Raw genomic sequence first — 26,205 nt, forward strand, 5'->3', positions numbered from 1 at the left:
CACCTGCACCAACTCCTCCTCCAACAACAACTGAGTCAACACAGACAACTTCTAGGTCAAGGAAGAGGGAAGCACCAGCTACAACAGCAGCACCACCACCTCTCAAGAAGAGCAGGACCAACACCTCTTCTGAAACAGTAGTACCACCTCCCAAGAAGAAGAACACAACTATTTCTGGCAATGGATCAAGGTCTTCTCCAGCAAAGAACACCAGGTCATCAAGGTCTTCTCCAGCAAAGAACACCAGGTCATCAAGGTCTTCTCCAGCAAAGAACACCAGGTCAGCTGCTGCCAATAGAGATGGCACTGGATCAAAGAGGGTCAGGAAGCCATCTAATAGGCTGAAAGATTACTTTTATGCAAGTGGTAACTAGCTGAAGTTGTTGAACTCCAAGTGCTTGATACTGTTTGATTTGGTTTGTAATAACATTGCCTCACTAAGTACTTGATACTGCACTGTTTGATTTGGTTTGTAATATGGTACTGTATGTGGATTCTGCACTTGTTTGCAACTTCATTTCATCTGTAACTTTTATCTATATGTGGATTCAACACTTGATATACACCTTACAGATAGAAACATAGATAGAAAGATAGTCTCATAGATAGTCTCATAGATAGAAAGATAGATCTCTAGAAACATACATAGATAGATCTCTAGATAGATAGATAGTCTCATAGATTACATAGATAGATAGTCTCATAGATTACATCAAAATCTCACAAAAACTACCAAAACTCTCTCTCAAATTGACTTACAGATAGAAAGATAGATAGCTAGATCAGTCATAGCGCTCAAAGAAACGGACCCACTTGGCCCTAGTTGCTGGATGAGGAGCCATGACTGCCCTAATCCTTGCCCACCTAATTATCTCCATGAATGATCTTCCCCTGCCTCCAGTGAAAACCAGCTCTAGTTCTTCATCATTGCACTTATCCAGTACCTTGTTGGCGAGTCGGCGGTTGAACTCCTCTTGCTGCTCATCCTGGGCCGCCTCTAGGGCCCTCTGCCTGCGCCTCCTCCTCCTCCTCTGTGCAGCTGCTGCTGTCCTAACCTCCACAGCCTCCCCCTCTTCCTCTGTGACATCTCCCATGTCAGGATCCATCTGTAGGGTTTCTTTTGGGTGGCGGCTGGTGGAGTGACTGCGAAAGGGTGGGGGTGGGGAGGGGTTTATATTGACAGATGGATGGGGTTGGGTTTAGTAGGCCTAGGGTTGCATTTGGTCAGAGAATAGTGAGCCACCAAGCCCAATTAACCACAGAAATAATATATGTAGGCTAACAAATAACATCTAAAAGATAGAAGATCAAGTTGAACACTTAATAGCATACAAGATCCATTTCCACAACTTAGTAGCATAAGAGATCCATTTTCCACTACATAATAGCATAGGAGATCCATTACAACACTTAATAGCATAGGTGATCCATTAGAACTTAACAACATAGTAAATAAGGTTCTTACACTAGGTTAAACTTCACATTCCCCCAAAATGTACACCCATAATCACTTGCAGTCATGCCAGGCCACATCCTTATATAAAGGCCTTTGGATGTACTTACTTCACCAACATATCAAAGCCACTTCAAGAATCAAGGATGGCCTTGATTTGCTCTAACTTCTCCTTGCTGCCATACCCTTCTTTCAGCAGCTCAGCAACAACAAGCTCAAGCTTTGCCTTCTCCTTCTTAAGAACATCTCTGTCAACTTGAACATCCTTCATAGCCTTCCTGGTGTTCTTGATGATATCAACTTGGCTCTGCAAAATGCACCTCTGCTCTTTTGCAAGTTTGAGATTTTCCATCTGCACCTCCAACATAGCTTTCACCTCTAGCTCCTTCTTCTTCTTCTCAAGTTCTTCCTCCTCCACTTGTTTCTGGTGCATCTTCTTGTCCACCCTACCATCCTGTCAATCAAACATCTTGGATACATCATCAACAAGCTTGGTGTACTCAATGCAAAGCTTGTCATTTTCAGCCCTAAGCTTGGCCAACTCCCTTTCATGTTCACTCTTAAGCCTGGCCAACTCCTTCTCAAACTTCTCCTTGTCCTGTACCCTTCCAAAGTTCTGTTCATGGAATATCTCCCATAGCTTGCACAAACATCTCTGAAGAACAGTTGGCCAAGGCCCATCAACCCACTCTACAACACCACAATTCACACCATTTTCCTGCATTTATAAATGTGATAAGTTATTACAAATGGACTAGGAGCTTATTTCAGTTCCATGATTAACTTGTATATACTTGATAATTTCTAACAATGAATAACATAAATGAGATATGATAAGTTATTATAATGCCATGATTAAGTTTCCAAAGTAACAAAAATACATAGCAGAAAAATGTTTATTGGCATCATACCAAACAAAGTGCTGCATCATATCAATCATCAGTGACCATACATAGCAGAAAAGTTTATTGCCATCTAACCTGGACTGGCCAGCCATAGAAACGCCTTCCTGTTAAAGGCCCTTCAAAAGCAACACGCTTAATAGGCCTCATTTGATGCAGAATGCACTTGGGATGAGCAAGCTCAAGTTGGCCATAGAAAAGGGGCTCCACAGTGGTGTCTGGTTCCTCCTGCAACCAAAATAACCAGCAAACACTAGTTTCAATCTGCACTCAACACCAGAATATACTTGCACGCTTCATTAAACATGAACACTAAAAAAATCCCCAACTCAGCATGAACCCTAACACTGTACTGAGATGAACCCTAGCTTACATCAATCCTACAATCAAACCCCAGCCTCACTATTGAACAAGAATCCTACAACACCAACACTACACTTAGCAAGATCCATGGCGGTAGCCTAGGCCTACTCGGCCTACTAGCACCTAACCCTAACCCTAGGTGGCAAAGAACTTACCATAAGTCCCATGTCCATGCTGACGACCTCGCAGTCCTCCTCCGAGCTAGTTTCCTCGTCGTTCCAGGAAGGCATGGTGGCAAGGAGGTCAACGACGAGCCACCTCAAAGACGGCGAGCGGCGGCGAGCTCGTACTGGAGCAGGGGAGTGAGAGCAGGGGAATGAGAGCAGGGGAGTGAGCGAGCAGGGAGAGAGTGAGTGAGCAGGAGCGACCGACCGAGGGGGTTTATTTACCCCGTTCCGACCGGGCCGCGTCGGCTAACGGCCGTCAACGGCCGCGCCGTGAGCGCGCGTGGCCAGGTGGCCTGGCATGTGGGCCCAATCCGTCAGAAAAACGGTTAAATCGCTAGTCACCGCGGGTTTGGGTTTTTTGAAACAGCGGACCGCGCGTTTGGTAGCTTTCTGAGAAAAATTAAAAAATGGTAGTTTTTTAGAACCCTAACCTGTAAACTAGTAGTTTTATGCTATTTACTCGATTCTGGGAGAAGCTGGGGAGGGGGGTGATTCTGGTAGAATCGCCAAAAAAATTTGGCCCCAACAGCCTAGCTAGGCACTATTGTTTTCGACTGCTTTGCCTATTGGTGGTCCAGAACATTTTCCTGTGTGGCTGATCCGATATGTGCACAGTTGCCATCACAAAGACGATGAGGCTGTTTCAAGTGGTCCATTGTCAAGGTTCCTGTAAAAATGAAGAGACGATGAGCAGTAAGATTGTGTGCATTATTCGTTGATTACAGTTACATATTTAATATGCCCTGAAGGGGCGACAGTTACAAGAGAGGGGGTGCGATTGTGAACGCGACTGTTTACAAGAGAGCTTACGGGAACTGTTGTGCACACGACCATTGCACGATGGCTCATCTAGCGGTGTGCTGCTGTCTGTTGCCATGCATGGATGGCCTTATTGGATTTGTCATTCAAGAATCGTGTGCATAGTGTTGTGCGCGTATCAGTGCTCGTGCTTAGAATGAGGGAAGAATTCCCCTTAACAAGTACTCTGATCTATAAACGATCTTACAGTAGTTTACAGAGGGAGTGTTCCGTGCTAACAAAGTTTTCAACATATCCCTTAATCTACGCATCTCCACGCATCATATCTTGAAAAAGCTCTTCAAAAATCCGTGGGAAAAATGTGCTCGATGTGTTGTTAAAACTTCTTCAAACTCAGTGAGAAACACACACAAAAACGATACATTATATAATGGTTATTGCCTCTTTGATAACTCGCGTGGAAAAACCTTTCAATAAATATGCCTTATATGCTTCCTTCAAAAACTCTGGTGGAAAAAGTATGTAGTATGACATAAAATCTTGCGTAGAACCTTGAGAGTAGTAAGTTAAAAAAAGATCCTTGAGAGTAAGTAATCTATACCTATTATTAAAAGGAGGTGATATTCTTGGTTTCGTTCTGCTTCAATTAATTTTACCTACGTTATTTGGTTTCATTACTTGCCACCTGTTTTGGCCCAACAAAGGAAGCCCACCTGACGGTGCACTGTGGCCCACATTTGGAGAGCTGGCAAAAAATAAAATAGCCGATGACAGGGCTCGATCTCATAACCCGCCAACCGACCACATATAGTTTGCCCAATTGACCCGTCTAGAGATATGAGAGAATTTTTTTTCTTCCATTGCAACGCACAGGCCTTTTTGCTAGTAAGTTCATAAAGTTTAAACAAGCGTGGAGATTATGGACTTTTAAACAAGTGTATGCAAAATCTGCAAAGCTTCACAAAAATGAGCAAACTGGGACGTCCATGGGGTCGGCATGCACCATGACCTCGGGCACAGGTCCTGCCAGCTGTCGCTGTCGCCAAGAGGAGCGCCAGGGGCAGCGCCAAGCACAGCGATAGCAGCAGAGTCTACAACGGATAATCATCCCCAACAAGTTCCAATAGTTAAAAGAGGAGCAGCAGCAAAGATCAAATAACGAAGCAGAAGCAGAACCCAGTCTCAGACACAGCAAACCACGTACATAAACACATAACCTCAAGCACACAGATAGGAGATAGTTCAAACATATAAACCACCCACATAACACACTTTAGGTTGCAGTCATACAAGTTCATAAAAGAGGGGAATGATCCAGCACCAACAAGGGAAACAAGACCAATCTTTATTCGTGTAGTAGCGAGATGTGGGGCCGATGGCAGCAGGTCAAGACCATGCTGGATGCTTAGTCATCGTAGTTGTGGCGGCGATGGTGGTGGTGCTTCTCGTAACGTTCCTTCTTCTCATCATCAGAGTCATCGCGCTTCGCGTAACGGTTCTTCTTCTCATCATCAGAGTCGTCATCCTGTAAAGAAGCAGCACGAAATATTTAGGGTCGATGAGAAAGATCTGATTATAACATTACAGGAAGCATAATGTTTGTCTGCTTCAAGAAGTGCACCAAAAAAAGGGAAAAGAATACAGCAAAAAGGTGGTACAAGCAAGATTGCAAACAATACTCCTATTGCTGAGGGCTATGGCACAATTTTTTTATCTTAAATATACAAAGATTGCATTTACTCAAGTACACAGATGATAAGTTATCAAATGTACGATAAGTATGGGTCATAAGATTATTGCATTCTTAAAGCTAGGTGTTCAATCTTAGACGACTAACCATTAGTGTGATTGTCACTAATTTGTTTAGCTACATTTCTGACAAATTCTTCTGGGAGACAACGATAGCATATACTCCCTCCGTTCCAAAATAGATGACTCAACTTTGTACTAACTTTAGTACAAAGTTGAGTCATCTATTCTGGAACGGAGGGAGTACCAGACTAATTTACAACCATATCAGTATTTAAGTAAATGATGAATTTGCACAACAAAAAAGTACTCCCACATAGAGTCAATCACTACTGTCAATCAAATAATCAAAAGAAACACCACATGTAGAATCAATCAGTGTTGTCAATGCTCAAAAGTAACATTACACTAACTCAATTTTTAGTAGACAAGTGAGCACATGAGCATGCTTATTGAGTACTGGGAACAAGAAAAAATTCCCAGTGCACTAAGCATTTCAATGGACCGGATGAACAGAACCGTTCATGTTAGCATAACAACTGTACTATTCAGCAAAACATTTTTCGCTTTCCAGCATTTAAATTTACTATATGTGCAACTCTTTTATTTCTTGACCACATATAAAGCATGAATTCTAAATTGTGCATTGGCATGCTAACTCTAACCCCTTTCAAAACCCATGAACTGTTGTCACTTGTCAGCTAACGACATGTAGTTGAATGGCAAGAAATGGTTGTATCCATCATCTCCCACCTGCTGCAAGACACAATTACAACCACGCCAACAAGTAATAATCATCTAACCTTTCCTTGACCACTCACTAAACAAGTTAATCACAACAAAATGCATAGGCACAAAACAGTAAACACACGAGAGCAGGAGCTTACATGATCCTTGACAATTCAATAAACAAGTTAATTGTAACAAAATCATATGCTCAAACAGTAACGGAAACGGGCAGGAGCTCACCTGCTTCTTGCGGCCATAGTTCCCCTGGCCATACCCACCACCATATGAACCCTGGGTCTCCTCTCCATACGGCTTGGGCTTCTGGTACCCACCAGACCCATAGGCACCTTCATCCTCGCCTTGCACCTTCCTGCCAGATCCATACCCAGAACCACCATAGCCCTCCTCCTCAGTCTTCCTCCCGCCATACCCAGCGCTACCGTACTCCTCTCCCCCTCCCTGGGGCCTGCTTCCGTACCCCGACCCATAGCTCTCCTCCACCTGCGGCTTCCTTCCGTACCCAGAGCCATACTCGGATCCGCCGTAGGTCTGCTCCACCTGCGGCTTGGACCCGTATCCGGAGCCGTAGCCCTCCTCCGGCTGCGTCGCGTTCCCGTACCCAGATCCGTAGCTCTCCTCGGCCTGCGGCTTCCTCCCGTAGCCGGAGCCGTACCCGGACCCGTAGGCGGGCTCCTCCTGCTGCTGCGGCTTCCGGCCGTAGCCGGATCCGTAGGTGTCCTCCTCGGAGCGCTGGGGCTTGGACCCGTAGCCGGAGCCGTAGGCCGGCTGCTCCTCCTGCTGGGGGCGGAAGCCGTAGGCCGGCTGCGGCTTGGATCCGTAGCCGGAGTCGTCCTCCTCGCCCCCGCCGCCGTAGGACGGGCGCTGCTCCTCCGCCTGGGGGCGGAAGCCGTATGCGGGCTGGGGCTTGGGCTTGGGCTTGGGCTTGGATCCGTAGCCGGAGTCGTCGTCCTCGCGGCCGTAGGAGGGCTGCTCGTTCTGGGGGCGGAAGCCGTAGGCGGGCTGGGGCTTCTGGTGGTGGGCGTAGGGGGAGGGCTCCTCGGCGGCGTAGTGGGGCGCGTCGTAGGAGGTGGAGGGGGCGGAGCAGGGGTAGCAGGTCTCGTCGGAGGGCGGGAGCGGGCGGCCGAAGGTGACGAAGAGGTCGTAGCCGCCGCCGTAGGGCGTGGAGTCGAACTCGTCGAAGTCGTCCGGCTCGTCGCGGGACCTCAGGTTGTACGCGGTCGCCATGGCTTGCTGCTGCGCTGGTGCGGGATCGGGGCGGAGATCGGGGGAGGGGGGGCAGGAGTGGTGTGTGACCTGGGAGTCCACAGGGCGCGCGTGCTTATGCTGCGGTGCGATGGGAGGGATGCGATCGATTATTAGCGCGTCGGCGACGTGTGGGGGTGAACGCGAGATCTGTGGGAGTCGCGGGGTGCACGTGGTGAGTGGCTGGGCGGTGGGACTGGCCGACTGGGGGTGACCGGGACACCGGGCGAAGACGGGCAGCCGACAGGGCACGCTGGACGCGCGGCACCGGGGGAATGGAGGATTCGGCTTGCCTGGTCTCTTCCCATCGTGATCTGCCCCCGCGACAAATTTGACAAATTTAACCTCAAAACGAAAGTATTTCACAAACTAAACTGCTTTTAAAAATATTTCACACTGCTGACCCTTTTGTGTAGCACCCGATAACGAGGCGCTGCACTCTACTGTGCAACTCCTTAGAGCTAGGCGCTGCACAATGTGACGCCTAAGTGTTAGGCGTTGCACAGTAGAGTGCGGCGCCTTGCTGTCAGGCGCTGCACATTAAAGGTCAGCCGGATGAAATACTTTCAAAAACAGTTTAGTTTGTAAAATAGTTTCGATCTGAGGTCAAATTTGTGCCTTTTGCCCCCGCTCGCGACGGGTGAAAACGGCACGTTCGGCTGCCGCGCCCTGGCCTGGGTGACCGCGTCACAAAAATCATGTGGCCGCGCACCGGGTAATAAGCTGACTGTCGTGTGTGTTTACCGTGATTTTTACTGGAGAAGACTCACCAAAATGTATGGGAGTGAGTATAGGAATTAGGACCCATGTACCAACGTGCACACTCTTGGAGTTGATCAGGGGCGACAGGCCAGTCCCGGCTGCGGGGCCAATAGAGACCATTCGCATGCTCCATGCGCGACGAGCCGCTGTCCGTCATTCATCGCGAATAGATTGTTGTGGACTGGTGGTGATGGTCTACTGCCACCCCGTCTCCTCTCCGCCAAACGTAATTTTCTCATCTATGCATGATTTTTACTTCCTCTGTTCACTTTTATAAGATCTTTAAGACAATGTACAAAACAGTCCATTTTGAGTTGTCTGAAATGACTTACAAAAGTAAACGGAGAGAGTATTTTTCTTTAGGACCGACTTAACCAAGCATGACAATCATGAACGACTTGCATAGCAATTTATGTTGGCTAAGGATGGCAGGTTTAGTTGACAAGCATGACAAATCTGCCATCCTCACAACAATATAAATTGTCATAAAAAAACTTCCATTCTACCATGCCCTCCCAGGGAACATCCGTTTATTTCATATGTCGTCCTATTACCTAGGTGACCTTAAATATTTCTAACTAACAGGACAATTATAGAAAACTAATATAAGTATAGTTTTATCTAAAAAGAGCAATTTGCTATATTCAATAAAACATTTTCTTTGGACTAATATAAGTATAGTTTTATCTAAAAATCATGATAATGGCAATACCACTACTCCAGGAGCAACTCAACTACCTGAGCACCAGTATTATAAATAAGGTAAATCTGGGCACATATAGAAAACAAGGAAATGTGGCAACATATTCTACTCTTCCTTGCCACCTAATTTCAGGGGTAAATGCATAGAGTTCATGTTGCAGCAAAGGATCAATTAGCAGCACCCTATTCTATGGAATATTTATTTTTGTACACTTGTTACAGCAAAAAAATAAAGAGAGAGAGAGAGAAGAATCAACACTGCTGCTGTAAAGAATAGTGATTTTAGCACAAACAGCAGAGATTTTCTTTGGAAATCTAACTGCCAATTCAGACAAATTGGCCATGGTGTGATATACACAAGGCCCTGGCCACGGTGCCTCTTGATGCTCAAGGTGAACGTATCAATAGCATCTTTCTGTTGAATAAACATGAATCATCCAACTTTGGCTGGAAAACTAAAGACATATAACTAAACAAAGGAGGATCCCATTCTACCTGGCACGCTGACTCTGAAATCTCAACTTTGTTATGACATTGCCCAACATCACTATTTTGGACTAACTGTCCTGGAATTTTTCTTCCTTTTTCCTTCCTTTTGATTTGCTTGATGGATGTGTTTATTTTTTGGACTGTCTTCCACCCAATAGATGGACTGAAGCAGTAATGCTCGGCAGATTTCTGCCAGCCTCACTGGAAAATTTACAGCTGTCTTTGGAGGGTAAAACGACCAAAATCTCACCTTTTCCATCATCGGCAAGCATTTCTTGGAGCTATACAAAGAATGGTATAGTTACAGACGGACAGCTGGTGGACGGCAGGAAAAACCAATGCACCCTTTTTGTTTATGTTATCAGCTGATGTTGATCTCTGATTTTTCTTACTCATCTGTTTCCTGTACTCGCTGTCTTCGTGGTTGGTTGGCAGACAATTTTTTCAATGCTCGTTTTAAGGCAGCCATGATCTCTGAAAATGATGGACGCGTCTTTGGGTCTCTACAATCAGACAAAATACAAACAGAATTCAGACCCTAAGCATATATGTAAGTACAGTTGGAGATGTAAGACTGATAAGGCAGAGAAGAAAAGAATCATGTAACTATCGCTTTCTTTTCAACTTAGATGAAAGAATGGTTATGGTAACCTGTTGTTTTAGTATTGGTCGTCAGATAGTAACATGTGTATGTTTTTTACACTACTAGTGTCAAAAACGCTCTTATATTATGGGACGGAGGTAGTCCTAATTTACCATTTCAGGTATGGTGTATGTTAGTATTTGTGATAAAAAAATATATGTAGTTTCTTCAGTATAATGCGAAGTCATTACTTTATTCCCTCTCACAATGAGTCGATAGGTTCTTTCTTGAACACATTTATAGGCATATAAAATAAAATGAATGTGAAATTAAGAGTACCTCATTTGCTTATAGTACCATTTTATACAAGTGGAAATATTATAGGAACTTCTAACAATTTATCATGCAAGAAAGAGAACACACGAATTTGATATCTGAACAAGCTTACAAGATTCGACTTCTAAACCAGAAACTAGCAACTACAACAAACCCGAAAATAATATCCCAATAAAAGTGTCATCTAGAACTTCACTTGTAAGGAAAAACAGAAACATGATGTTCTTTGGCAAGTAGGCATAGCACCACTAGCTTTCTCTAGCATGCAAAAGAAGGTGATATTTCTCTAGGGGTGCTAATGTCCTTTCAAACAATTAAAGGTTAAGCCAAATTGTTCATATTCCACTTTTCTTCCGACTTCTAATAGTTTGGTGTGTGAAACTTTCGATCTGAATCGTGAATGCATCTCCCATCGCATTACCTCTTAATTGTAGACTTAAGACACACTTCATTACCTCTTAATTGCAGGCATATGGCTCGCAATTTAACCTATGCTTAGTGCCAAGTCTTCTTCTTTGAGCGGTTGGGAAAGAAATAATTATATGGTGGAAAAATTATATAAATATGGATTTTCACAACTGTTTGTATAGTCCCTCCATCCGCAAATAGATAGCGTAGAAACTGAGTCAAAAAGTCAATGCTTTCTAAGTTTTACTGGCGTATAAACTGAGTCAAAAAGCAATGTTTTCTAAGTTTAACCAAGCATATATACAAAAATATGAAGATAAACAATATCAAATCAATATCAATATATCCACTATTAGATATATTTTCATAATGAATTTATCCACTACGGAGGGAGTAGTTGTTAATAGCTTATTAACTATGGAGGGAATATATTTTCATAATGATCTTATATTTCTTTATGGAGGGTGTACTAAAATTGAGACACTTATTTTGGGACGGAGGGAGTAGTTGTTAATAGCTTCTTCTATATATTTGGTCAAACTTAGAAGTAGTTAACTTTTTAACTGAATTTATAGGTGATCTATTTAGGGACGGAGGGAGTACTTCCCATGCAACATGCCCACAGTTGCTAGTGTAACTATGATGTGAGTAATAAAATGCACAACGCCTTGAAACAACCAGCATCTTGCAGCAAAGTACTCCAGGAAAATAATAGAAACAGTGATATTCTATCAGATAATGATGTATATGAAGCAAGTTCAAGCATACTAACGTCTGCCAGCATCTCTCTATTATCTCTGCTATGGCAGGATCCACTTCGGCTGGAATATCAAGGCGTCGTTCCTGAAAGCCAACAGCTCCAACCACTTGCATGGGATTCATACCTTCCCATGGCTGTAACAAGGTACAAAGTTCCCATAATATAACCCCATAGCTGAAAACATCACATCTGCAATGTAAACGGTAAATAAATCATTTGTCAAATAAAATAGGGGAAAAGCACACATATGAGGGAGCAACATGAAGAACTTACTTCTCATCCGACGGTTCATTTCGAAGCACTTCTGGTGCCATCCATTCCGCCTGCAATTGATGCACATGGTCAGTAACCTGTAAAAGTATTTGACCTAGACCCAGCTACCAGATCAGCAAACTTCCATGTTTAAGTCATTCAAAAAACTTCCATGTTTAAGAATATCCTAGATACAAGAATAGAGAACTTGTACGTTCAAAATATGTAGCGCTAACTTGCTCGTAGTACAGTAAACACACAGTCGAGGAACAAGATAAACCAGTTGTGTCTAAATACTTGCATGAAAATGGCCATATCAAGGCTGTGTTCTTATTGATGTACTGGTATTTCATCATTTGACCATCATTCCAATCCACTCAGTCTCATACCCACAGGAATGCATCACTCAGTGGTAGACAAACAAGTAACTATAAATAATAAATGATGAATCGGTATGCAAAGTCGACTACACAGGGGCCAATCTGTACTCTAGGTTTGTTATCCAGGGACCATGGCCCTTTGTGTAATACATAGAAAGCCCTTACATAATTTTATCTTTTGTGAGCACTTTCCAGGTGTTAAAGACCTTTTGCCACACAAATATATGCAAGTTTAAAGAAGATTCATGCCACAATAAATCAAAGCAACTGCCTACAGCTCAACAACCTTCTCCCAACCCCTGAAGCTACTTACACAAACCTTCTCCCAACCCCTGAACCTACTTACAGCAATCTCTAAAATTGAGTCGGCTAGCGTTTCAACTTTTCCTACACAATGGAGTTACAGATAGACCCATATACATGTTTATGGCTATGCTTGGCAATGATGTAGATTATGACAATCCCATTTTCTCAACTAGCTTGTGCATGTTTTATCATTTCGCTAACCAACTTTCTTCTGTTTCTGCAGCTAACCCACAGCAGGTTAGAATATAAGTCCAGCACAACAAAGCTCAGCAAGCACAAACTCCGCCTACATTACAGTGAAATAAAGAAGTTCATACAAAAGCAGAACCAACACATAAGCTGTCTATTCTCTATGTTTTTCCAACAAAAAAGTTTCCTGTTCTTAGTTTAGTAGAAAATGTAAAATTAAACACAATCACAAGCAAGCTTACTGTTCCAGCTGTGGATCTTGAGGAAAGGAAGGTATTGTGCTTTATACGTGATAAACCAAAATCACAAACCTAAATAATAACAAGACAATGAAAATGGTTATACATCAAGAAATGGCAGAAAGAATCCAAAAAATATCACTGTTTACTACCTTCACAACCCAATTCTTGTCAACAAGTAGATTCGGTGACTTCAAATCTCGATGAACTACAACTGGGGTACAATTGTGCAAATAATTCATTCCACGGGCCTGTGGCAAACAAGAACCAGGTAGGCAAGTTAGATACAGTCAAATTTAGTCCAACATTCTGCACATGAATGAGCTAGTACAACAAAAACGCAGGCATACCACATCAAGTGCCATCCTTATACGTTTTCTTTCATCCAACTGGTTGTTGGGGCGACGGATCAACCGAAACAAACTACCTCTGCATTGTGCCATTGTCAATATCACAGTTAGCAATTATTAGTCAATGAGTCCAGCAGTCTACTGAGAGAAATATTAAGAACATCACAATCTCAAAAGCTTATATATACTACTCCCTCCAGTTCGTGATAGAAGTCCTTTTGGATGACAATCGAATCAGCGCTCAAAATACTGATATAGTCGGATTCAAATACATATATAGTCGGACTCTTACTAGGCCGTGGACTCAAACATGTGGACTCCATTAGACCAAAGTACTAGCTCCCCAACAATTATCTGCATGATAGCTAGTGTTTGATTTCCATGTGTGTAAAAGAAAGTGAGAGTTATTGTATATATGCAGGTTCTCTACATATTGTTCTCAGCTGAGGGTGACTGTATCTCTCAACGTATGGTTCTCAGCCGGCAATCAGGTCAGAGTCTCAAATTTGTCGTTAGAAGATTATTTGAAAGTTTGCTACCTCGATTGTATATTCCCAGTAGTTATTTTATTCATTCAAAGATGATACAGTCCAGAAGATCAGGTGACCATAAACTTTTCACGAGGTTGATTCGTATCAAGAAATTACACGTAGGTCCTATGGGGACAACAACTTCATCTGAAATTTCTTTGAACAGCGCACAACTGTTAACCTTTGAGCCAAATACAACCTCTTTCAGTTCCTTTTAAAATGAGGTGACAGTCTGTGAACTAATCACTAATCCATTTTAGCAAAACAAAAGAAAAGGTGTCAGTCTGTGAACTAATCCCTAATCCATTTTAGCAAAACAAAAAAAAGGTGACAGTCTGTGAACTAATAATCACTAATTCTGGGAAACTTTGGCGTGTAAATGGGCCCCGGTAGTGTTCAATTTTGAAGCAGTTGCACTAAAAAACAAAAGAAAATGCATCAAGCCATCAAGGGAGTAAAACGTACCTTGGAAGAAATTCAGTCAAGATAGAAAGATTGGGTATACGAGTGACAGCACCCATAAATAGAACAACATTTGGATGCCGCAGTCTCTTCATTATTCGCACCTATACAACAAATAGCAAGGGGAGTCAGAACTCAGAAGGTCATGAAATGAGAGTCCTAGAGGGAACGGCCATGTTATCCATGGTGTTATGTCTTGGGAATAAAAGGATATAGGTGTGATTATTTACTCATAATGTTGAAGACAGGAAATAAATGAGCGCAGATGAGTGTCGTACTTTCAAACAAGATCAATGGAGGGAGCTTTTGGGAGTTCAACAGACAATTCTTAAGTAATTAACAGTATTGTGAATTCGATTATTGCCCAAAATACTCTTGCCACACGCTATGCAGACATACAGATCAGATATTATCAACTCAGTCATATGTATTTCTCTACAATACAAAGGTAACATCAGCCAAACCGAAAGATATATTAATGCTTAAATCCCTGTTACTGTCTCCGGGGCACAATGATTGGTTCATTCCCATTAAAAAAAGTAAGCACATCAGTACTACAGCTACAAGAGAATGCATTTTTTATCTTCAGGCATTTGAGTTGCAGAAAGCCATATACCTCAGCTTTTAATTCTTCCAGTATATCACTTGAAATATCTTGTTGCAAGAATTTCTTGACTGCAACTTCCTACAGAAGGAAAAAATTAATATGATGCAAAAAAGAACACTACAAAATGGCAGTGGAAGACATTAGTATGACTCAAAGAAAACAGAGTGACTGAGAAGGAGTGATAGCTAGATCAAATTTTAATTGGTCCATGATTATTATCTGAGGCAAAAGGTAGGAGTCTCTATCTTATCATTATATTGAAAACAACTGTTACAGACAATAAGTTACAAAGCGGAGAGGATTAAAAGCAGAAGTGAAACAAAAGAGCAACAGACGAAAACTGGCCACCACCCAAGCGAAGGAAACAAAGGAAAGCACGAAAAGTCATGAATTTGTCAGTACTAGTTGAGGTCAAGCAGGACAGTCCAAGCTATCATGGACAGGCTTCACTTGTCACTGAAGTCCAGAGCTGAAAGTCATCGTACATCAACCAAGCGATATTGGCCAGAGTAATGATTTGTTGCCGAAGATCAGCATATTCCACGCCTTCCGCAGGTGCAGGGCACAGGCAGCAAACAGAAAGAAATGATGATTCACATAGCACTGCTGCCAGCGCATGCATCATGCTCCCACAGTAACACCAACGGTGGCCAAGCGCGAAGCCAAGCGGTTCAAAGACAGTTGCTGTCCGACTCTTTGGGCACTATCATAGTGAAGCATAATGTGGTAGGTAGGTCCATCATCCAACTGCAGGACAACAATCACATCTAGCATGAGGACCCAAGTCTTTGTAACCATTACCACGGTGTTGAGGCAGCCATTGAAAGCAAGCCAGAGGAACACCCTGTGTCTCAGCGGAATGGCATGTACAGAAATACAATGCTAGTTTCCAGCACAGGCTGGAAGCAATGAATGAACTGTGGAAGATAAAGTGGTTGGCACTGTTTCATGCACGAGGCATCCATGATTACATTACGAGCAAACATCATTTGATGCCTGAGGATGCAATCAGGTATCTAGGTGCAATTTGTAACAGAGTTCATAGTGTTGAAGTGAAGATCATTCGTCGTTGCTAAGTTATACACGGTCTGAAGTTAGAATTCTTGCTAATCCTTAGCAATATGTTGTGACTATGATATAAACACCGCATTTTTCTTGATTGGAGTTAAACTCATTAGACCAAAAGTGTAAGCTCATTATTCCAACCTGGTGATAATTTCGAAATTCGTTACATTGTCCCAAGCAAGTTGAATTGATTTCCAAATACATTCAGCCATTTAAATGAAAAACTTACTGTTCCATGCCATTCCCCTCTGTACACTTCTCCAAAAGATCCTGAACCACAGAAGAGGAGAAAGATGTTAGTTCAAAGAACAGCATATTACAAAACCACATCTTCTACGGAGATCTTTATGTTGTCTCGTGGAAAAGCCATGTGAGACACAAAAGGAAAGAAAGTGGGAAAATAATGAAATAGAACAATTTTTTCAAGGGCAATACAACACTATTACAGGGTATGTTTCACGTTATGTCATAGGATAACAATGTCTGGTGAATGGTAGCTCGGTAATACTACAAAGACGCACATAGTTAAAATATCAGCAGAGCTATCAAATATAATAATTTACAGAAAATCAAGATAATTTTACCTAGCCCAACACGTTCTCCTAGAACAATTTCTTCCCATTGGATCTCAAACTCTGCAACATCGTCCATAGTTACATCAGATCTTACACTCTCTGTCCCGATTGACTTGTCAGAGATCCGTTCAGCTTCCCGAGGGACTTCAACCAAAGCATTTCCTTGCTCGAGAGCATTTTCTTGTCCATGATCAACTTCCAGCTGATCTTTATCCCAGCAGTCAGGTCGAACTCTATGGACTGGTCCATTTGCCTCTGAAGAACTAGGCAAGCTAATCAATTGACAACCCGGATCCATGTATTCATATTGCTTAACAGCAGCGGATGTAGCAACAACAGCAGCAGCAGTGGCAGCAGCAGCAACAGGGACATCTAGTTTAATATCACTGTTAGATTTAGCTGCAGCAACAACCATTGAAGATGCAACCACTGCAGCAGTTGCAACTGCAGCAGCTGTAACAGGCATTTGCTTTATGAGTTGAAATGGGTATTCCCGGGCAAGTGCAGATGATTCATACAGAGGTAAAGATGGATTACTGTTATCATGGAAATTTGAGGGGTGATAAATACCCATTCCTTGGACAGGTTTAGGCCGGTAAGGAACAACCTTTGTTTGGTGTTCATATCCAGGATGAGGTGGCAACGAAGGACCATGATCACTTTCATCATGTGATGTGGATTCAAGCTCATTCATCCGCTTTATCATTTCACCTTTCGTTTGAAACAGAGATGTGTCATACACAATTAGGTCTTTTGGTTGTTCCCTAGATTCTTCTGAAAACAAATCAGGTGGTGGCACAACTCCATTTTCTAGTAATACAGCATGGATCTTCTCAGCTAACTGGGGGTTATCTTTTGCAGCACTAATCATATACTCTGAGACATCTTTCACCTTCGTCCTCCTTACAGCTGGAGCGCTACCAACCTCAGAAGACGAAGGTGAACTTGACGATGACTTATTTGCTGCAATCGGCTTTTCTTTGTTCTTCACAGCCAAGGTATGGTCTGCATTTCTAGATTCCTTGATAATAGGCAAACTTTCACTTGCATGTGAGCCAGCTGATAGTTCCCCCAATGAACTTGATTGCAAAGATCCTTGGTTACGAGTCTGGCTAGTTGTTACACAATACGGATCCACAACATTGGTAGGTGTGGATCCTTTTGACTCGTTTTCAAAAGAACCACACACAGAACTTGAAGGTTCACTAATACAAGATCGCAACTGAGTGTCGCCGTCATCTTTGTCACCTTGGTGGTTATCTGCAAAGGAACTTTCTTCAAATTCTCTACCCAAGTCTGCACCGTCTGAAGCAATAAGAGTACCAGGATCTGACATCAGATCGACAATGTATTCCCTGCAAAAATGTGAAAGTAGTACATGTAATACCATGACGATGTATTAATGTAATGCAACTCTCCATTTTTCTCACTGCAAAAGTGGCGTAACATAAAAATCTGTCAAGGAATCAATAAGTACCTTCCATCATTCAATTTCACGATGTTCAAGGCTCCATCATCTGATCCAGTGTACTGCCTTCCTTTGACTAGTCGACAAGGAACATCAAGGTTGTCGGCCAACACCTAGGTTCATGTTTGCACAGAAGTGGGTATTAACATACTGTCATCGACAACTAATTGGCTAGAGGACAAGTCTTGTGTGTATGCATTGCACCTATCAGAAATTCAGCTCAAGGACTAGGAAGTGCAACAAGAATATAGTCAGGTTATGTGCTACTGCCGGGATAAGGAGAGGAAGAATATGCTCACGCGAATTTATCTACTGAACTTAAATTTGAGAAAAGAGAATAGATCAGGTATTGCATTTGAGAAATAGATGGACCTTGACACTTTCATGTATTCTATATCCCGGCAGATAAACTTTGTAATCAGAAAAAGGAGTTGGCCACAATGAAATAAGTTACTGACCTTAAAAAGCAGCGCACGGTGACGAGCCAGGCCAATTGTGATGCGGCCAAGAGGCATGACGGAGCTTCTAATACTAGCTCTCAGAGAACTACTCATATTCTGGTACTTCAAGAGCACGTTTTCTGGATCAACAACTGGCCCACCCATGTGGTTTGCCACTAAAATAGCTAGCCTCTGAATTAAAACACGGCCAACAGAATGTGAAGTTTGAGAGCGGAAGTCAACGGCCATGTTGAGTGCCTTCTGCCCAAGGTCTACAAGTTCAGAGTCTTGTGCTCTGTTGACCAACACAGCTTCTGTTTTAGCTCCAAGAGAAAAAGGTTGCTGATGCAGCTCCATCAGAGAGGGTATGGTTCGCAGTGTGGGCTTGCCCCCAGTGGCCCAAATGTCATAGAAACCATCCAATATTTTGTCGTCATAGCTAAGGGCACTGAAACTCTGTGAAGCACGAACAAATCTACCATATAAGGCAAGCAAGAAAATTGTAAGAATCGCAAAAATGTAGGGCAATATTCACTTAACAGTCTCTACTCTGTACTCTCTAATTATGCAAAGGATCCGTGGTGGATATTCCAGGACTATTGGTTGAGTGTTCACTGAACAAATTACTGTTAGCCCATATCTTCGAAGGTAGCAGGTTGGCTCGTTATTTCATTTGGATTTGATAATGCAATCGACTTAGAACTTATATTAGTGGACTGAGCGTAGCCATCAGAATAGCATCAACATGTTTTCCCCCCCTTTTTTTTACAGTTGGATGAGAACTCTATGGCTCACGGTTTAGGCTGGGAATTAAGAAATCCTCAGTCGATTGGGCCCTGGTCGCCCTCGAACCCAGGTGCTATTGCTCACAAGTCACAAGCATCATTGTGGAGCAACCAGTGAAGCGAAGGAGCATATATCATATATATCTAGCTAAGTTGCCGAACTACAGTAGCAACAAAAAATTTGGTGCATCCCTTCGGTGACGATTGAATTGAACAGTCATCGGAAAAACAACACCATGATCGGCACGTATTTTCAGCAAACAAATGAAATGTGTGATGCAATCTGGTTTCAACTAACCTACTGGGTGTATTTGAGCAATCCAGCGGACAAGTTGCATCATTAGAGCATGAGTAAGATCCCACCGCAGTTACAATGCGAATGTGTAGGATCGGCGGACGGAGGAGGAAGGGATTAGTTACCCAGTAGCGGAAGGCGACGACCTCCGCGGCGGAGCTCTGGAGCGGGCAGGAGCCGAGGCTGATCTGCTTGGCCACCTCGATCTGCATCGCCTCGGGGTCCTCCCGCGCGCTCATCTCCAGCGCCAGCTGCATGTGGTACTCCTCCAGCTCGTCCTCCCGTTTCTCCTGCTTCTCAATCTCCCTCTTCCTGTCCTCCTTCCGCTCGTCCCTCCTCGCCGTCTCCTCCTCCTCCGCCTGCCTCTCCCCAATCGACGACGCCAGCGCCAGCTCCTCCGCCTCCGTCTCCACCGCCGCCGCAGCCGCAGCCGCCAGCAAGGGCGGCTGCGGCGGGTGCGGGCGCCCGGCCACGGAGCTGAGCCAGCTCGAGATTCCAGAGGACGCGTGGTGGCCCCCGGCCCCGCCGCCGCCGCCGCCGCCCTTTTTGGAGGACGGGAGGGGAGGCGCGGGCGACGAGGCGCCGTCGCCGGCGGAGTCGCCGATGTGGAGCTTCCGGAGGAAGTTCTTCATCGCGCACGCCCGCCGCCGACGCCGCCGCCGCCGGCGCTATCTGCTGCGGTGGTGGTGGTGCTGCGGCGGTGGCGGATCCGACATCGCTCCGGATGCAGGCAGGCAGGCAGGCTGAGGAGACGAAGCGGCTATAGGCTATAGCCTCCCTGTAGCCAAGAGGAGGCGGTATTGACCTGCTGCTGCTGCTGCTGCTTACGAGCGGCCCAAAGCCGCATTAACTTAACCCCCGCTTACTATTTGCTCCGCTGCCACCGGCCGGCGGCTGCCCGCTCGCTTGCGGCCGCGCCACACTCTCTCTGTGTACCCGACGGGGTGCTCTTAGCTTGATTCCATTTTAAATAGTATGAAAAATCACTGGTAAATCGGCGCTTGAGCGCGATTGGTGCCCACTGTGCGCAATCAATAAAGAAAGTTTTGTTTGGGGTAACAGGGAAAGTTCTCGCTCGCTGCGGGCGAGCGGGGCACGGCTGGTTGGGACGGGGCTATGTACATCTCGTGCCGATGACGGGTGGGTCCGGGCGAGGTGAGCGCCCGCGCGGCAGGGAGAGGGACGCGCGGTCCGCGGACGTGACGTCGCCGTGACTGCTCGCGGATGCGGCCGAGGAAAGCGACGGGAAAAACTTGCGGGAGGGGCCATGCAGGAAGGGGAGCCGGGAAAGCGAAGGCAGCCAGCCCCAGCGCGCGTGGACCCGGTCCACCGTGGGCGAGGCGGGGCTCCCTCTGCCTCATGGGGCCCGGCGCACTGGTGACGGCAGGCGGGACAGTGGGCCGTACCATATCCTGGCGTCCCACTTGCCGCCGGACGTGCCGCGGCGCTGCGAGCAGGGAGGGAGGCAACTTGGCCGGCTGCGCCTCGAAAGCCCCGCGCCAGGCCGTGCGGGGCCTTGGATCCCGAGTGCGCCCGCCCGGGCCCGCCTGGCATTGGGCGGACCGAGGACCCGCGCGAGCCACGCGGTTAGACAGTGGGTGGGGTCGGGTGGCTGAATGGCTCAACTTGGACGCGCGTGGGGGTGCCTGCTGGCCTGCAACTGGGTAGGGGGGTGATGGGCGTGGTGGATCGGCTGGCCCCGCGGAGCAGCCACTAGGCGGTGGGCCCCTACTGCTTCCTTGTGGAATTCGGGGCTGTGGCCTCTGGTTGGGTGGCGTGTGTTTCCTAGTGGCGGAATCTTCTAGGTTCGCGTTGCGATTTGGGTTTCCCGGGGACGGGAACGGGTCTGCGCACGTGGCCCTTGTTGCCAAGTTGGCATTGAAGATTCTGGCTAGGTTCGAGAGTGATTTCGGGCGAGTGCTGGACTCTGAGTCCGACGGCCGATCCTCGGTTAACTGTGAGAGCATCTACACCTACAACGCGAGCTCCCAAACCTGCCTCATACATCCGGGCGAGCTATCCGGTCACTGATCGATCACGATTTTTTAATTTAGACGAACGTCTTAAACGGGCCTCAAACGTTTGGGCTGACCAACAACTCCATATCCAGTCCAAATAGACGGCGGATATGGGACACCCGGGCACCGCCACGTTGGACCCGATTCATGCTGGCCCACCCACCTCGCTTATATTCATTCTCATCCTTTCGTCGGAGCAAACTCTACCCTTTCACTCCACTCCCCTCCGCCACATGAGCTCACCTCTGACGGTTTGCAGCCTTCTCTGCCATGGCAGGCAGTGGATTGGACTCCGACCAGTCCGGATCCGTCGACTGAGGTGTCGTCTCGTGTGGGTTGGAGGAGGCAATGGCAGTCCGCATTGCACTCCGCCGCTCCCTAGTGGACAGCGCCCGGCCGACGGACGGATCCGTCCGCTGCGACGCTATAGCGTCGGCTCATCGGGCGCTCGGGTCCTCTGGTGCTGGATCATCGCGGTCCCGGCCGGAACACCTCTCCTTCTCAATCACTGGTCGGGCAGATGAGTCCCGCCGGGATCGGGCGGCCCGCCGTGGGAAGGAGAGGATAAGGGCCGCCGAGGCCCGTATCGTGGCGGAAATGGCGGCGACGGAGGCGGCTGATGCGGCGGCGCGGGCGACCGCAGTGGAGGAAGCCATCCGCGCCCGCATTGTGAAGAAACTGTATTTTGATAGTCGGATGGCATGTTTAGTGTAGTGTAATGGAGTAGCCGGACGATATGTGTGCGTCGATGTAGTGGCATGAGTTTGTATGAATTTGAGATATGATAATTGAGGTGTTCGAATGTGAATTGTATTTTGTAAGGAGTGCCCTTGGATGCGCGTTTGAGGGGCCTTTGTCAAATTCTGCTGAAGATGCCCTGAGAGGCAGCATTCTTTTCTTTTCTTTCTTTCTCCGGGAAGAGACAGCATTCTTCTACGAAAAAGCTAGTATATGGCAAACATCAGATTTTTTGGCTCCTCTCAGCAGCATTGGCTGCTGTTGGATGCGCCCACAGATTTTGATGCGTGGTTGCTTGCACATCAGTTTCTGAAAGTCCTTCGCTACAACGCAAAAACTGCGCGAACGCATTCTAAACACAATCCACCCACCACACTGGGTCGTGCCTTAAGCTCCACTCGTGAGATCTGGGATGGTTTCACCTTTTCTTTACTTTTTTTTAGGGGCACCTTTTCTTGACTAGATGGCAAAATATAATTTATTTAGTTTTCAGGTACATGGCAACTTTTTTGGCAGTTTTTTTTAACTTGACATATGGCAGATTTAAACATTTTTGCCATCTACATTTTAATTCATAACATTTTTGTCTTTCAAACATGGCAGGTCTATTTATAATGCTCCAATGGCAAAGCTTTGGGAATTTTTACCATTTTTTATGGCAACTCTATTATTAAGAGCATGAAATTTTTATTTTTAATAACATGGCAATTCTATTTTTAAGAGCATGAAAATTTTATTTATCATGGCAAATTCATGTGTATAATTTTTATGTTTTTTTAAATGAAAATATAAATCATGGCAAACTATGTGTTTTTGCACTAAATTGCCATGAAGTTTATTTTTTAATATCATGGCAAACATGAACTTGTTGAAGTACAACTTTTGTACAACTTGATTTTATAGAGGAGGATGGGAATTTAAATGGCCATTTCTTAATTTATGTTTTCTTTGACGTTTTTGTACAAGGAAATGTTTGTTTTCCTGTTGATGGCAATTTTTCGAAGAAAAAAATCAACTCAGTGGCCAGCTAGGGGGGAGCTGGACCCCTACTGGAACGAACGCTCGAGGGGAGCGTTTCATTTAGGGTGACACTGGATGAAACTGTTCGGTGGCTCCGAGAGTTGTTCTGACCTGAGCACTTTACACACTTTGGTGTCCCCGACTTAAACTATTCAGAAATTCTAAATGATTTTCAGTAGGCAACACAAGGTTGGCAAGTGCCATTCGATGAGACCAAAGGATCAACTTGGTGAGACAGAAAATTTAGGGTTTAGGACAACGATGTATCAATGTGACTCGGTGACTCTGATGGGATTGATTTAGCGAGTCTGAGTTGAATGTTTGGTTTGTGATATAGTGGGACTTTGGGAAATTGTTTGAGGCTTTTGGATTTCAATCTTCATATCGGCCTCATCCTTTTTTGATAGTATTGGCATACCTATGGAATCAATGTAATATTTGATCACTTAAACATAAAATGAAGTCTTGAGGCTTGATCCAGCATTTGTCCTTAGCATATTGAGGGGTCCATTTTCACTTCCCTTGTTGTACGTACCTTGAACTTTCCTGAGATATACTCAAGAACAATAATAGTCCAAGGATATGTACGTTGACATGAATTGCCAAAACCACCAAGGGATTGTGTGTGTTTTCATGAATGAACCATTGGCTAGGGGAACCTCCCCAACTGGCGATCGCCAGATATTAGGGTCCTTCTTTTATTGGGCGTACAGAGAGGTTGAAGCTTGATGTTTTACTAATTCATTATAGGAAGATTAACTCCGATCATTAAACTTCTCTTCCCAAAATAATGGGTGTACATATGTACACCGATGTCCTTCTCTAACCCCGCCCTGCCTAGGGTGCAGCTCCTTCGATGTCGATATGTTCAAATAAAATATTTTTCCTATGTAGAACATGCATGAAATTTGGAAGACTAACATGCAACAATGCAAACAAACATGTGCAATAGGCACATAACATATGTGTTGGGGATATAACTATTGAGTATAAACCGCCCAGGAGGGGCTGGGTATGCTCGTGAGGATTACCAATGTTGAAGCCCATGAAGACATAGAAGGATGGCGACTTACGAGGGAGACTTAGTAAGAAGGCCTAAAGCCCAAAGGGCGGATTAGGGCCCATAAATGTAAACCGCCATACAAGTATAACTTGTGTTGCAAGATAGGAAAGAGTAGATACCGAGCCGGACTTGTCTATGAGCCGGCCAGGAATCTATGAACCGTCGGGTGTCAACCTGTGTATATAAAGGGACGACCCGACGGCAGTTCGAGGACAAGAAACAACAAATCGAGAGCCGGGTCAAGCGTATTCACCCCCTGCTCATCGAAACCCTAGCAATACACCTACAACTAGATTAGGCTTTTACCTTTGCTGTAAGGGGCCGAACCAGTATAAACTCCTCGTGTCCTTTGTCCTGATTAACCCCTTTAAGCTAACCTAGTCGCGATGGCTCCACGACTAAGTCCTCACACTAGGACATCTGCCATGACAATTCCACGACAGTTGGCGCCCACCATGGGGCTATCACACGATGGTTTCAAGTTCTTAGAGGGCAACTTCAAAGGGATCAAGGGATACGTCGTGGGCCGGATGACCAAGAGTCGTCGCGGCAAGCTCTACATCGACGACGCAGGCTGGGGCTCCGAGGCCGGCTCAATTGAGTACGGGTACAGGGTCCCCTTCGGCAGAATTCACATCTTCATCGGCAAGCGAACCGGGCCCTAAGCCAGACATCTGCACCGACATCATCGAGATGGCTCAGCATGCGAGACCCGCCCGGGTTCGGCCCGCCATGAAACGTGCCTTCGTGGGATTTATCCATGGAGCGGAATCTGAGGATAAACCGGCATCTGGTGGGGAGACCATCGTTTACTCTGATGGAGAGTCATCCACCGGTGAGACCGAGTCATTGTATCAGCTACAAGACGGCCGACTTGGGGGCTGTTCCGATGGCGATAGTATTCCGGACCCCTGTGAGCCGCCGAACCGGGTTGCAATCTTCATGGCCGGAACACAGCCCGTGCAGCACTCATCAACGGCGGCAGGGCTGGTTTCCGGGTCAACAGCGGTAGCGGCTGCCGGGGCAGGAGGCCCTGAGCGCTCGCCGGCTCAGGTCTTAACCGACTTACTGGATAAGCTGACAGCGCTGTTAACAGTGGTGGTTAACCCGGCAGATCATGATCAGCATAATGCGGTGATCACGGAGGTGTGTGATGAGATAGCACAGGCCAAGGAGGGGCTAAACGCAGAAAACACCAGGATGGCCGAGGAGCGGGATGCTTTGGATGCTCAGGCACAACGGATTCAATCACAGTCTTACCGGCTCATGCTAGATCAGAACGCTTCAAACGAAGTCATGAGGAGGAGGCATCAGACTCATCTGTCGTCGGTTTATGAGGCAAGAAATCTCTTTCACACTCCAGGAACAGGAACCAGTGACCCGGCAGTAGTAAACCGGGTCGAAGCGCCTGGGACGGGTATGCCGGTTCAGCCACGCACAACAAACCCGCCTCGTCAGAACAATAACCCGCCGCAGCACGTCCGACGCCACTGGTGTAATACCCCGGATGTAACTTTCCCTATGAGCACTCCAACTCTTGCCGTTTCCGGCGTTAAGTTATATTTATTTCTCGGGTTTGGGTCTTTGTCTCCGTGTGTTGTTTTCTTTTTCATGCATCTCATATCATGTCATCATGTGCATTGCATTTGCATACGTGTTCATCTCATGCATCCGAGCTTTTTCCCCGTTGTCCGTTTTGCATTCCGGCGCTTCGTTCTCCTCCGGTGGTCATTTCTAGCTTTCTTTCGTGTGTGGGGATTAAACGTTTCCGGATTGGATCGAGACTTGCCAAGCGGCCTTGGTTTACTACCGGTAGACCGCCTGTCAACTTTCGTGTCATTTGGACTTCGTTTGATACTCCAACGGTTAACCGAGGGACCGAAAAGGCCTTGTGTGTGTTGCAGCCCAACACCCCTCCAATTTGGCCCAAAACCCACCAAACTCTGCTCCATGTCCTAGAGCGTTCTATCACGATCGCGTGGCCGAAAACCGCACCTC

The 26,205-nt window shown here is 45.6% G+C and overlaps 1 protein-coding gene across 3 annotated transcripts; it reads right to left on the reverse strand.

Annotated features, from left to right (window-relative positions):
- Nucleotides 1-4,800: 4,800 nt before the first annotated feature.
- LOC119329504 (probable serine/threonine-protein kinase SIS8) lies at nucleotides 4,801-20,198 on the reverse strand. Of its 3 annotated transcripts, XM_037602565.1 has the most exons (16): nucleotides 19,494-20,197; nucleotides 18,307-18,744; nucleotides 17,858-17,961; nucleotides 16,390-17,735; nucleotides 16,035-16,075; nucleotides 14,750-14,818; nucleotides 14,137-14,237; nucleotides 13,142-13,220; nucleotides 12,944-13,042; nucleotides 12,795-12,863; nucleotides 11,699-11,748; nucleotides 11,434-11,614; nucleotides 8,886-8,915; nucleotides 6,470-6,481; nucleotides 6,281-6,286; nucleotides 4,801-5,169 (listed from the first exon to the last, which is right to left on the reverse strand). In XM_037602565.1, the coding sequence occupies exons 1-16, from the start codon at nucleotides 19,998-20,000 to the stop codon at nucleotides 5,050-5,052; spliced, it is 3,252 nt and encodes a 1,083-aa protein (XP_037458462.1). In that variant the 5' UTR covers nucleotides 20,001-20,197; the 3' UTR covers nucleotides 4,801-5,049. The 3 variants fall into 3 exon arrangements, 2 of the variants coding, with proteins under 2 accessions (XP_037458462.1, XP_037458461.1); XR_005159580.1 differs by lacking the exons at nucleotides 4,801-5,169; nucleotides 6,281-6,286; nucleotides 6,470-6,481; nucleotides 8,886-8,915 and adding exons at nucleotides 8,932-9,264; nucleotides 9,345-9,841 and having other exon boundaries at nucleotides 11,438-11,614; nucleotides 19,494-20,198; XM_037602564.1 differs by lacking the exons at nucleotides 4,801-5,169; nucleotides 6,281-6,286; nucleotides 6,470-6,481; nucleotides 8,886-8,915 and adding an exon at nucleotides 8,942-9,841 and having other exon boundaries at nucleotides 11,438-11,614; nucleotides 19,494-20,198.
- Between the last annotated feature and the right edge of the window lie 6,007 nt (nucleotides 20,199-26,205).

Source organism: Triticum dicoccoides, chromosome 7A, assembly GCF_002162155.2.
Source record: "Triticum dicoccoides isolate Atlit2015 ecotype Zavitan chromosome 7A, WEW_v2.0, whole genome shotgun sequence".
In the NCBI taxonomy this organism is placed as follows: domain Eukaryota; kingdom Viridiplantae; phylum Streptophyta; class Magnoliopsida; order Poales; family Poaceae; genus Triticum; species Triticum dicoccoides.